The sequence below is a fragment of the Hippoglossus stenolepis genome, chromosome 1, assembly GCF_022539355.2.
Source record: "Hippoglossus stenolepis isolate QCI-W04-F060 chromosome 1, HSTE1.2, whole genome shotgun sequence".
Lineage (NCBI taxonomy): Eukaryota > Metazoa > Chordata > Actinopteri > Pleuronectiformes > Pleuronectidae > Hippoglossus > Hippoglossus stenolepis.
This window is the reverse complement of record NC_061483.1, coordinates 28251815-28265280: the sequence shown is the minus strand read 5'-3', so window position 1 is coordinate 28265280 and position 13466 is coordinate 28251815. Positions and strand designations below refer to the sequence as shown.

The window sequence follows — 13466 nt, the reverse complement described above, 5'->3', positions numbered from 1 at the left end:
CAACATGTTCCTCTCACAGCTCTCCGCCCCCCCACCCATCGTACTCTTTTCCTGCGTGCATGTGTGTTTTTATAGACAAGGGGTCACCAGTAGTCAACTCCCTTTTAATTCGCTCCCTCTGGCTCCTCCGGTTATTTACAGACCATCCAGTTGTTTGCACTCTCACGGTAGCTCAGGCTTAAACTTTGCTTTTGTCTTCATATGTAGTAGCTGATTTGTTGAGAAATATAGCTTTTTGCTTTGAATTCTCTGTTGGAGTTTGGGGGTAAGTGGAGGTCATCCATGTTTCGGCTCTGGAGGACAAAAAATTGAGAAAAGAAGAAATAATGCCAATGCTGGACCGACCCTTGGATTCTTCAAGCACCACATCAGGGAGATGGGAGTTATTCAAAGACCCATAAAGAGGAAATGGTAACAGAGAGAGACAGAGAGAAGACGATGGCTGCCTTTGGAGAAATGAACTCGCTGTCAAGGTAATGAGCAATGTGTGAACCTGTTAACTAGGCGTATTCTCTCTGACCTTAATTTAAACTGGGGATTAGCCATCTCATCAGAGTTCTTGGTGAGAAGCCAAAGCTTGTTTTGCCTTTGGCAAACTCAAAAGAAGGATTGGAAAGGAAACTAGCTGCTTATTCCCTCAGAGAAAGCTTTTGCATATTTCCTTTGGCAAGGAACTTGAAGTGATTAAAAGGCTAATTTATTTGGACTGACTTCAAGAAAAGAAAAACACACCGCATTTACATGTATTACCGTAATGGATTTGGATCAGTTCTATTGCTTAACCCAGGAGCATCCTGTTTATCTACCTGAATTCAGCTCATCAAAGGATCCAAGAACTTATTGATAGTCTCCGTCCTCGCAGGCAATGGAGCTTCGTAAGAGACTTAAGCGGAACAAGCTAAAACACAAGTTTGGCCTTTCACAAGATGCACCAGCTGAGGGGAGCTGCAGCAGTAACATGATGTTGGGGACAGCAAGATCTCATGGCCCCCAGGAGGGGGATAGAAGGAACGTTTCTCTGTTTGGAGGATCAGGGACGTGTTCCGGTTCAGGCAACCCACCCCGGTGGCCTTGGGGACTGCGTGTTTCCATGGCAACAGGGCTGTTACTGGCTGTCCTGCTGGCGGTGACTCAGGCCTGGTGCGTTAACTCCTTACATGAGAATCTGCTGTGGTTCTCTCAGCTCATGGTAGGAGTTGTATTATTTGTACACACATACACACACGTATATCCAAAATACAAAATACGTATGTCCCCTGTTTGCTTTAATGACAGCATGCACCTGATTCATTTGAAGGAGATATATTATGCTCATATTCAGGTTCATAATTTTAATTTGGATTATTGCTGCTCTTTTAGCCTCTGTCCGAAACACTTGGTTTTAGCTCCTGTCTCTTTATCGCCTTTCCTGTTCTGATTGGTCATTGCCCTCCTTCACATGTTCTTTTTATCTTTGTTTGACTAACTGCATTATGAAAATGTCGGGTCATGTGGTAAATGTATATTTGTAGCTATTCTCTAGTCTTACGGACCACTCGAAGCGCCTTACAGTACGCTCTTTTGCCCCATTCACACACATTGTGAATACAGTGTGTACTTACAGTGCATCTATGTACAGCACTTTCTCTATGAGAAGGGGCAATTTTGTGCTCCAGTATCTTGCCCAAGTGATTGAACTGCTGACCTTCCTGTTAGAGAATTGTACTTACTTGATTCTTGTTGTTATGGGTTTGTACCCTCATTGTTGAATGCATTTATTGTAGTTGCTTTGATTGAAAGCATCAGCTAAATGAAACGTAATGTAATGTAATGTAAAGAGGACGACCACGCTGCCCCATATGAAATCATGATTGTGCAGAACTATTGTCCGGACCACTGATGAGGTGTTTTAGGAGCTTTTTATGTTTTCTGTTGAGAGAGAGGATACTTTTTACCTTGGTAAATCTTTTACATGCACAAAAAATGCACAACAAAGTAGAGGAAAGAAAAACTGAAAAAAGCATCTTCTATCTCCTTTAACAAGTGGGTAAAATACCTGATGACCCCTGCTATCCCAGCATGATTTGACCATGTTCCAAAGAGCTTTGGGTTAGGGTTGGGGCTTTTCTATCCCTCGGGAAACAATGCTGAACCAGTTTCTGCAAAGCGTTTTAGTCTTCTGTGGACTGCCACCGTAGTTAAGCCATGAATTGATTCTGAGAAAGCCCCTGACAATGTCCGGGGCTTGTCACACAGACATTTGCATTCTCACATACAGCCCCTCTGGAGAATGTCAGGAGATTTTCCGTTCAGTGTCAGGAGTTCAGTGCATGTCTGAAAGCAGCTTAATGGACTAGTACTTGTAGAATATGGTCAGAATGGAAAAGTGCATCAGCAGCTAGTTAATGGTAGTTGTTGTTGCCTTGTGCCCTGCATGTGGTTGACTAACTGACTAGTTATGATGATCTTCAGGACATCTACCACAGGATTCAGATATCCTTACGAGTTAAATTCATCCATCAGTTCCTCTGAAGTCATAGAGATATGTGTGTAGGCGTTGGGCTACACGCTGCAGGGAAATTTAAGAGAACATTTTACGTGCATATTGTCTTTGACCATAATTTTTTATGTATTTGTCAGCATAATAGCTTTATTTTTAATGCAAATTAAAATATTTTGGGCTGTCTCCCTATTTGTCATTTAGGCAACATAGTGTTGTACCAATTTTGTGTCCATTAGTGGTTTTTCATGGTCTTTTTTAAATGAGCTGTTTTTTTTACAAGTCATTACTGGAAAAAGAATCCCCTCAATGGCATCGTAATAACACTTGATTGTGTATTGGTTTTTAAGAAGCACATTTCAAGATCAAAGGCAGTGACTGCATTCGTCTGTGGAGGAACAGTAGTCCTGGAGAAACAATTTGACAGACTGAGACAGAGTTTAAATCACGTAACTCTGTGCCAAAGAAATCTATCACAATAATCAAATACTTTTTGTCAAGCACAGCCGTAAAAGCTATTTACAAAGAGAACATGATATAAATACTCTGCAGCTGGTTGTCAACTGTGTGCTCCCTCTTTTTAACCCCGCATTGGAAACAGTGATCATGCATAGCAAGCAGTTAACCTCCTGGGAAGCCAAACACATAAACACACACATAGTGTTACCTGTCTTATTGTTGCAGATTACGATTGTATGAGCTGCTTTGCCTCTATCTCCAGTGTTTCTGTCATGCCAGGATATCTGTTTTCCATATTACAGAGAACAGAAGGATGTGGTTCCACACAGACAAATTCCCCTTTTTGCTTTCAGGAAGTGGAGCGGGAGATTTCCTTTCGGACAGAGTGCGGACTGTACTACTCCTACTACAAGCAAATGTTGCAGGCCCCGAGCATACAGGAAGGTATACACATTACAATATATGTTTGTGGTGATGTGTCATTTTCTACCCTCTGACTTTACACCTTATACACCAACATTAGCAGGTATAAACGTGGGTAAACCCCCTAAAAGCTTTGTTTCCCCTCTTCTGTCATGCTGGACGTCACGAACATCCCGGAAACTGAGTAACTCTCTCACCTCGCTGTCTTGCCCAATTAGCACGTTCACCCAGGTGACATGTTTCCATCACTGCCAAGCTGATAAAAACCAGTGTCTACTGCAATGTCAATTGAGTGGTTTTAGTGAATTCTATCCATTCCCATTGCAGACAAAAGCCAGATGTTAGTTGGTTCTTTGACCAGTGGAAAAGGGGCTTTACAAAAGTAACTTATCAGTATATCTAAGGCCTAGAAACATATCGTCAATGCTCTACATTATCTTATCAGGTAACAGGGTTCAAAAAAGCTCAGACTTCTGACATCATCACAGTTCAGGCCAAGGTAAGTGGCTCTGTTTGATTTGGCAAGATTTACATCTGCGACTTCAGTCAGTGTAACATGAGTAAACAGTATGTTTGCCAGACACACGCTTGCTCAACTCCATTCTAGAAGCCTAATATTAATGGTATTATCTCATATTGTCATGCTTATACTGTTATCCCCATTTTTGGACATGCAGATTTAGCCTTTGTGCTTTTTGGATCATATGCAGTCGTTCATCTCAGCTCTCATGTTTTAAATTACATTATATTAGTTGGTTAAAAAGAGTAACTTAAGCAAACAGTGTTTATCAAACAGTCAATTAGGGTCACAACAGGACAATGACAGTATAAATATAGATTTTGTTAGAGAATTGTTACTTTGTGACACTGCTATAGCTATAACCATTATAAAGTAATATCTCAGAATGGCCAGTCTAAATTGAACATTTTGTTTGCATGGATAAAAACACCAGATGGTTGTCTCGACCTACTCCTACAAGGAAAAAGAAACTTTTCCCCTCCATTTTCATACCAGACCAAACAAATCACTGCAGTTTCTCATGACGCACAGTCTGCTCTAGGAAATTAGTCAAATTATTTTCTTCCCATTATCATTTAGAATTCCTCATTGGAAACAGGCCTAATTTTCCACTAAGCCAAATAACTGAGCTGTAAGGTAGCCAGTAGAGGAACTGGCTGACGTCTCCCCCTGTGGCCCTCTGTGTTTGCTTCTTCTCCTTTCTCACTCGTTACACAAGCGGGAGGGACAGCTGAAGTTATTGAGGGTAAGGGAGGGAGGTGAAAGATAAGGGGATGGAAGGAAGAACAGAGTAATGGCATATTGAAAAAGTGAGGTGAGGATGGAAGATAAAGGATAGATGAAGAAAACAACAGAGTTTTAGAAGCGTGGATAGGAGAGAAGGATAAAGGAGGCAAGATGGGTTAGAGGAGAACTGCGGGAGCAAAGGATGAGAGAAGGAAGGAGCAAAGCAGAGGGGTGTAGCGAAATTGGCAGTGGATGTGTACCCACTTTGTCTATGTAAAGCAGTGATGGTGTTCATGGTCTTACATGGCTCAAGAACACAGCAGGGATCAGGCTGACACATCCCAGTGTGCAGCAGGAAGTCAGCTCTCTGCTGCTGCTCTGCTGTCGCACTTTGTTTCAGTCAAATCAAATACATTGCAATGATACTGCACCCAGTGTCCAATTTGGAGTAATGATGCCAGTCTGTGGTGGGTACCACTCATTTAATGTGGCAGGATAATGCCATTGTTAAAGAATAATTCTGGATTATTACAATTAGGTCCCCCCCCCCCAGTTATCCTATAATACTAAAATGTACCTCACCAAAGTACTGTAATTTCTGACATAGGGCAATGCAATAACATCGTTGAAAAATAGTCAGAGTGCAAGAAGCACATTTAGTCTGACGGTTGTAAACAAAGCACCTATTTAATCAATCATAATCTGAAAAGACATCAAAGAATAAATGTTAAAATTAGAACCATCACTGCATGCAGAAATACTTTGCTTAGCTTTTACCCACTGTACTTGTACTCAGAACTTGTACTGTGCACTGAGGGATTGCTACCAATATGTCTGGTGTGTTCACTTTCAGTTTTTACATGGTGAAACAATCTGACTAGAAAACCTGCCTGTCTTCTGGCAGCTTCGAACTGCTTTCTCTGTTGGATTTTGTTGTGCCAATGTTGCCGTGTTCCCAGATTTCAGTAATTACTTTGGTGAGTACAGTGTTACAGGGTTTCTGTTTTTGCAGCATTGCAATGTCTCCGTTGTAGTTATTTCTCAACAATATAGATATTAGCACACTGTAACAAAACTACAAACACAACCAACGTGGAACTGATAACTGATCGTACCTACTGTCTCTGCCTGTAGTTTATGAATTATTGTGGTGTTTTGAGGTTTAGTCTTCATCAGTCTACTTCACCTTATCTTCCGTTATCTGCTGTGTAAGTAAGTCTGGGACTCCATCTCCATTCCTTTATATCTTTTGTTATCTGTCTTAATTTCCTTCATAAAAAACCCTGAATTATCCTAACTACAATAACAGATGTTTGACCACATGGGGGCAGTGGAAACACTATATAATCATCACCTTAACTTCATACAGTGAACTTGTTTGCAAACAGTTACAGATATAGAGCTTCATTAGCTCTCACACTGAAATTTTAACTTAAAAGTGAAACCGAACTATCAAACTCAAACACTCGTTGGAAGATGTTAAAAACTCCATAGATCTGTGCTCATTCTCTCTGGGCCTCTCAGTGTAGATATTGCTTACAGACCTTTAAAGGATCTTTGGAAGAATCTCCTCTACTCTGGATCTCCTGCAGAAAATTGTTCATTTGTATGATGTCAGTGGAGGTGGTCTCGCTTCAGGCCACATCTGCCACAAAACGCTGCAGGAAACCCTGACACGTACACTGATGCTGTATTTGTGCTCACTCACTGGTGTGAACTCCCTTTTTATTTGAGAAAAAACAGCACAACCTTGCTTAGCTTTTTAAATCAACAAAGGAAGTGATGTTTAAAAGCTTTTAAGGTTGAATGCACTGATGGGTTCAGACGCTTAATTTGCTTTCAGCAATTAAAGAATTAAATCCGTGCAGGATAAATCTGTGGGTTTAGTGCTTGACAGAAATTTCAAACAGCGTTATTGTTCTGTAACAGCACCGCACTTTGAGAAACATTCATACCCTTTCCTCCCTGGTTGTCCCAAACCACTAATAATTGTTATCTGTCTATGTCACCATGGCATTTTTAAAGTGTTTTTGTGTGTGTGTTCCTAGGGCTCTCTGATTTGATCCATGACAACTTGACAGAATCCAAGAGGACCATTAATCTCCTACAGCGAATGAATATCTACCAAGAGGTCTTTCTCAGTGTTCTCTACAGATTGCTGCCCATTCAGGTAACACATCACTCAGCTGTCAGCTCTTCACAACAGGCTTGTAAAACACAAAGGATTAGAGTAATGACTGCCACTGTTCCAATGTGATTGACTGATTGATTGTTTCTGTGGCTTTTCTTGTCATTTTGGCTCATGCCATAAAGCTTTCACCTTTTAAAGAAAAATTTTAAATAATATCACCATTATTCATAATAACATTAACCACCCAAGTTATGTTTACTGCTATGAATTACAGACATTAGGAGAAAGTCGGGTATTAGAGGTGCTGTGGCATTTTAATCTTTTCGCTAACATGGCGTGGCATATTTGCACTTGGGGAGAGTTGGAGGAAAAGGTTTCTGTCATCAATTAACTGAGGAGCAGCCGCTGCGCCTCTTCACGGATCTCACTGTGTGACAAGAATGTCATGGAGTGAAATATAAGACCAAGCATTGAAAATGCCACAGTGCTCCTGAGTGCCTGATTCTGTCGCAGCAGTCAACTCCCTGTGTGTTCATTGACACTGCCTAATGAACCAATGGTCTCTCTCTCTCTCTCTCTCTGTGTGTGTGTGTGTGTGTGTGTGTGTGTGTGTGTGTGTGTGTGGTCCAGTCGTATCTGGAGCCAGTGTATTTCTACATTTACACAGTGTTCTCGCTCCAAGCGGTGTATGTGATCGCTCTGTACCTCACAGCATGGCTCCTCTCTGGTTCCTGGCTGGCTGGTGCGCTCACTGGGGTCTGGTACATCCTCAACAGGTAGGTAATCCGCATAAGATGAGGGTTTATCTTCTTATTTTAGATGGCATTCGGGTGAGTCACCCCAGCTTGACAAGCTATTCAAAATCTCACAATTCTGTCCGTGTAAGCCATATTTAAGCTGCAGTATCAGTGTAAGTACAGTGTACCTAGACAGGAGACTTGTATTTTTACCATGTGTCTGACAAGCTAGTTTCTTGTAATGCCTTTTTAAAACTTGCTAGTAACAGTATTGTGATTATATATCTGTCTCTCCATCTTGCTGTATGTGAAACGCATATCTCGTGACTCTACTTATCGGCTTCACACTTGCTATGTGTGTTGTTAATGGCCCAGGGAAGTGCAGTGTTGAGTTTGGTGCGATTTGGACTCGAGATTCGGTCAATATTCAAATTTATTTTACAAACAAGCGACCTGCACTCTGTTGTTGGCAGGGGTGGCGGCGCAGTGTACCTTCTGTGGACTGAGTTGAACATAACTTCTTCTACGTCCTCACATAAACTACAGCAGTGGTTGGCAACTGGGTCAAACCAAGCATCAGAATCTCTGTGAGATCATTTTAATTATCTGATAATTTTTATCTCACCATATTGGACTGACACAGACGCAGATGGCTGGACCCCTGAGGGGTGCTGATCTTTGTCATGGCAACACCATTCATAGAATCACTTCATGTTCATGAAAAACTCCTTTTGGCAATTTGTCTTCAAAGTAAAAGCACAATCTTAGTTTTGTTGCAGCAATCCTCTATCCTGCGCAGAATAACGTAGCTTTTATTAAAAAAAGTTGTGAACTTTAATCTGAAGATTTGGTCGATTGCTTGACAGCAGTTCAGCAAATCATTCAAACCCATGTTTATTAAAAACATTGACTATGAATTCTGTACTGCAGATAAACCAGGTAGTATGAACACAAAGTCTTCTAACTTCACTCTGCACCATAGGCCGTTCATAAAAACGCTCTGCACACAACGTCCAGCACACATATAATAAAAAGTGATGGCATATTGTAGAACTGTTTGAGCAGGACTCACTAATAGAAAGGAATCCTTTTGAAGTATCTCTACTGTGCATTATGTCTTAATGCAGGTTTTATTGAAGCAGTTCCCGAGATAAGTGTCATACAACTTTAAGAAACTTCATATCATTGCACTTCAGGTACACTTTCCCAAAACACAGTTATTGTCTGACATTTCCAAGAATGTTGGCGTTATTTACATAAATTGATCAACACTTTCACCAAAATATCTGACAACTATGCGACTGTTTACTTCAAATCCTGGATGTGATAATTACATTTTCAATGAGTTTCACACAGTTCCATCCATGTACATGAACTGATGGATGTGTGGTGTATTCTTTACAGCTTTTTTCATGTTTTCATTTACATTTTTACTTGTTATCAAGGTCTGTTTTCCATTTATTTGCTGTATAATTTATTCAGTGTTTATTATTAGTAATCAGTCCCCGATATTGTGCTCAAATGATAACTTTCCTTGCAGATTTGGCAGTGTGATAGTCACATTTAATTCTGAGTTCTTATAAGGAAAATCAATTCAATGAATCACTCTGGCCACAAACTCCTTTGAATGAGGTCATTTTAATAGATGTTCGTTTTTATGTTAGCAGTGAATGTTTTTGAAGATGTGTTTTCATTGAGGATTCTTTCCCCTCATGGTTCAGTGGTACTGAAAATACATCGCCCTAAAAAGCAAGTCCCTCTGAATGATGAAAATCCAGCAAAGCGGTATCATGTGAGCAGAATATAAATTCAATGAAAGCCAAAACTTAACTTTGATGTGTTGCCTATTTTTTTTACTGAAGTGATTTGGACTGTGTGACTCAGGCTGCAGACCTCAGTAAATGACACAACTGATGAGAAACTTTATTGGATTCTTAATGATTTGGTCTCATGTAGTGTGAACTGGGTTAAGGACTCAGATTCGTGTGGTAAATTACTCTGCCTGCGGTTACAGTGCAAAGTTCTATTCCATGATTGATGACACAGAAAAGATATCAGATAAAGGTGTGTAAGCTGTTTGAATTTTTAATGAGCTACGCTACACCGCCAGCAAACCTTTCAAAAAAGCTGCTGTTGAGCACTTGGTATTATTACTGGTAATGTCACTGATTACTGTTAGTGGAGTAGGCGAGAGGGACATGATGCAGTTGCTCTAAACGGGTTAAATGTCCAAACACTGTAGAAAGTGACATTTACATGTCTTTTTTGATTTTTGATTATAAAGCTGCTCTGGGTGCTGTAAAATACTAGGAACGTTTTTTAACTCTGTGGAAAAATGCTCTCGGCCTCGGGAGGGAAAACAAGCTTTCAGGACTTCCAACGAAACAGTCACACAACTCGCTATGAGAACACAACTTGTAGTTCTTGTGTTTCAATTAAATGTTTCTATTATGTTTGGAACATAATGTTTAACATAACATACCATTATGTTATTTTTTTCAGTTTCCAGTCTTAATGCTAATGTCAGCTACACTTACTTCATATTTAGACTGGTGTCAATATTCTCACTCAAAAAAAGAAAGAAAGAAAAAAAAACCTTCTTTATTTAATTGCACTTTTCAGTCAGTGGACATGAAAACCTCTTTATTTTTTTTTTGTCTGAGTTGCTTTTGGAAATGTGACAAAAGTTGAAATAAGCTCAGAAACCCTGCTGGCATTTTCTCTGCGGGTCTTTTGGATCAATAGACAGGCGATATTTCTGTTATAATATATATATTTCTCCTATAAACAGTACAATGCAGGGCCACAGAGTTTCACAGCTTTACAAAAGTTGCACTAAGATTTGTTGGGATCAAAAAGTAAACAGCAGTGTGTGAAACATGTGAGTGTATCACCCGAAACAGTATTGAACGACAATGTACTTTTCCGAAAGGTAAAATACATTATTCGTTTTTCTTGCTCTTACAATAGCAATTAGTGAATACGCTGTTTGCACATCATCTCAACCAAATTCCTCAGGTTGTTGTTGATTTCCACCATCCACCTTTTTCTCCAACCCTCCTTTGCTCCCTCTCTCTCTCCTTTCAGGGTAGATACCACTCGTGTGGAGTTCACCATCTCCCTCAGAGAGAACTGGTCTTTGCCCTTCCTGGCACTGCAGGTCACTGCTATCACATGTTACCTCCGGCCTCAGCTCACGGCCTTACAGCAGGTACGCACGCACACACACACACACACACACACACACACACACACACACACACACACACACACACACACACACACACACACACACACACACACACACACACACACACACACACACACACAAACGAATCAAAGTGATTGACTCACCTCATGGATTGGCCTTCATTTGGCACACTCACCCTATCAGCTCAATAATATGCTGTTTGTAATATGTCATTAGTGTCCAATTAAAGATTCTAACCCAGGTCTGTTTGTGTGTGTTTCCCTCCTCAGAAGGTGATGGTGTGGTTGATGTATGTGACAACATTCTGCTTCTGTCTGACGTGGCAGTTCAACCAGTTCATCCTACTTGTTCAGGCCCTCATCATATACACCCTGGACTGTATCGACTTTTTAACAACTACACAGGTATGGATGAAGAAGGATCAATAGGGTTAATTCCATCAATGTAGTAGCTGTGTCCTAATTCACGGGTTGCTACCTTTGGCCTACGAAGGACACAAAGCCGTAGCCAAAAGCCCGAACCGAAATTAGATTGTCTGATCTATAGAGGATTTGACCGAGTTGAAGCCATATACTTACATTTTGAAGCATAATCTTCATTTGTCGGCTGCCTAGTTGCTCTGCTGTGACGCTATTGGCCTTCAAATGCAACCTCTGAAGGTTGTGGACCCTGAATTGGGACACAGTGAGCAAATGGGAGCCAGTTACAGAAGTTGAATGAAAATTAAATGCAGAGCACACAAGCCAAAAAAGCTTTCAACCCTCTGGGTTTATTTCCACATTGTTTAGTCCATTGCACATTGGCAAATGTTAGTTTGTTGATACTTGTTGTTACTTGCACTCAACCAGTCCTGAGTCAATCTCAGCTGTTAATCATGACGTTTCACCCAAGTTTTTATAGCATCAAATAACTAATTAAAACCAATCTTACCAGAATAAACACTTGAACAAACATCAGTGTGATATGAATGACATACAATGACAAAACCAGCTTAGAGAAAACTTTGTTCCATGTCTACTTTGACTTTTTAGTTTGGTCCATGTCCCACATGTTAACATGGAGCAGGCAGGATTTATGACCTGTACTGCATCAGCCAACAGATGGTGATCGAGATTCTTCGACTTCACATGTCGTATTTATTTACACACAGTCGATGCATCACATCTACACAAGTTGGTATACATCACTATGTGTGTGTGTGTGTTGTGTGTGTTCTCCAGGTGACCACTCTGTACCTTGTTCAAGTGTGCGGTCTGCTGAGCGTGTGGCTCCTTCAGTTCTGTAACCCCATGATACTGGGATCACTGGTCCTGAGCTTCATCGTAGCTGCACTCTTCATCAGACACTGCCAGGTTAGTGTGTGTGTGTGTGTGTGTGTGTGTGTGTGTGTGTGTGTGTGTGTGTGTGTGTGTGTGTGTGTGTGTGTGTGTGTGTGTGTGTGTGTGTGTGTGTAAGTGTGTAATGAGTACTGGGGATAAGAGTGAGAGTTTGAAATGAGAATAGACAGGAATGGGTAACATGGAGAATTAATGTAACCCTGAAGGTGAGTCAAAGCCTCACAGTGAGGAAGGTCCAGACAGTAGTGGTAGCTTGTTTACAGATGGAAGGTTAACCTACATTGACGTGACGAGGTCTGTGCTGGAGTCCGTTTTTTGCAGAAGATAATTCCAATTTGTACGCTGAAAATCCTTCTCCTGCTAGGTCTGAATGTAATTTAGTCAAATCAGATCTTATCACGGAAACAATTATTGAAACGTTTAATGTGACAGAATTAAAGAGAAGTAGAGAGAAAGATGGAGGAAGGTTTAGAATCTGAAATGAGGAGAGAAAGATTTCATTCCTGGAAATAAAACATTTCTGTACTGTAATAATGTGCTCTAATTGTGAAGTGTGTGCAAATGTGCATTTCTAGTGTTAATATGGTTTATGTATCTGATGACTTTACACTCCCACTTGTTACTCGACTTTAACAAAAACAACCTGCGACCTTACATGGACTTGAACTTTTTTCACGTGTGATGACTTGATCCTCCCCAGCCCAAATATTAAAATGTAGGTTACACACAAAGTATGCAGAGCATCAGCGCTTCACAGTCCTGACAACAGACTGAACTTTGACAGCGGCCAGTCACAGTGCACATAGCAATGCAGACCAGCACATTATCACTTTAGAGCAAGAACTTTTCAGGTTGGCAAAATATGAATCTTTTGCTGGTTTGAATGAAAAAAATCTTTAACGAGACGAGTGTTAATTACCAAAATTACAATTTTGCTGCCGCCTCCTTAATGTGCAAGCTGGTGTCTGTGCTCGGCCAAAAATCATTTGTGAGATTGACGATACTTCACTCTGCACCATTCCTCTAATATCACAGTAGCTCATGAAAAATGACTTGTCCCAAGTAAGTAGGCCACAGGGGTTATTTCAATGTGTCCAATACATATTTTACTAAGACTTCACATCTTCTGCTGCTCATCTCATTTTCAGGTCTTTAATGGCTGTGATAAAAGAAATAAAGGTTGTCTCTGTCTACTCAGCCAGCAAAAGTGTGAACATAATTTACACCACTGAATTTTATTCATTACTTTTGTCAGAAATGTCAACAGCTGCTGACAAATGGATTCAGGAAACCATTTACAATTTCATGCAGATTTGATCAAATGCCAAACCTTGACAGTGGAATAACATATCGAGGTACACCTGATCCTTTTGCTTATAAATCTTTTAAAGGTTGTGACATTTTTGGAAGATAATAAATGCACTTTTTACTGAAATAACTTGC

The 13466-nt window shown here is 40.5% G+C and overlaps 1 protein-coding gene across 6 annotated transcripts in view; it reads left to right on the top strand.

Annotated features, from left to right (window-relative positions):
- dpy19l3 (dpy-19 like C-mannosyltransferase 3) overlaps window positions 1–13466 on the top strand; it is a 50400-nt gene that overhangs the window by 6219 nt on the left and 30715 nt on the right. For 2 of the 6 annotated variants that reach the window (XM_035152148.2, XM_035152132.2), the window contains exons 1-8: window positions 70–473; window positions 863–1189; window positions 3292–3382; window positions 6656–6777; window positions 7369–7514; window positions 10563–10686; window positions 10956–11090; window positions 11907–12038. In XM_035152148.2, the coding sequence (XP_035008039.1) occupies window positions 866–1189; window positions 3292–3382; window positions 6656–6777; window positions 7369–7514; window positions 10563–10686; window positions 10956–11090; window positions 11907–12038 (1074 nt within the window). In that variant the 5' untranslated portion in view covers window positions 70–473; window positions 863–865. Of the gene's footprint in view, window positions 1–69; window positions 474–816; window positions 1190–3291; window positions 3383–6655; window positions 6778–7368; window positions 7515–10562; window positions 10687–10955; window positions 11091–11906; window positions 12039–13466 lie in introns of those variants that run through there. The other 4 variants (XM_035152165.2, XM_035152156.2, XM_035152140.2 and 1 more) reach the window with 3 other exon arrangements.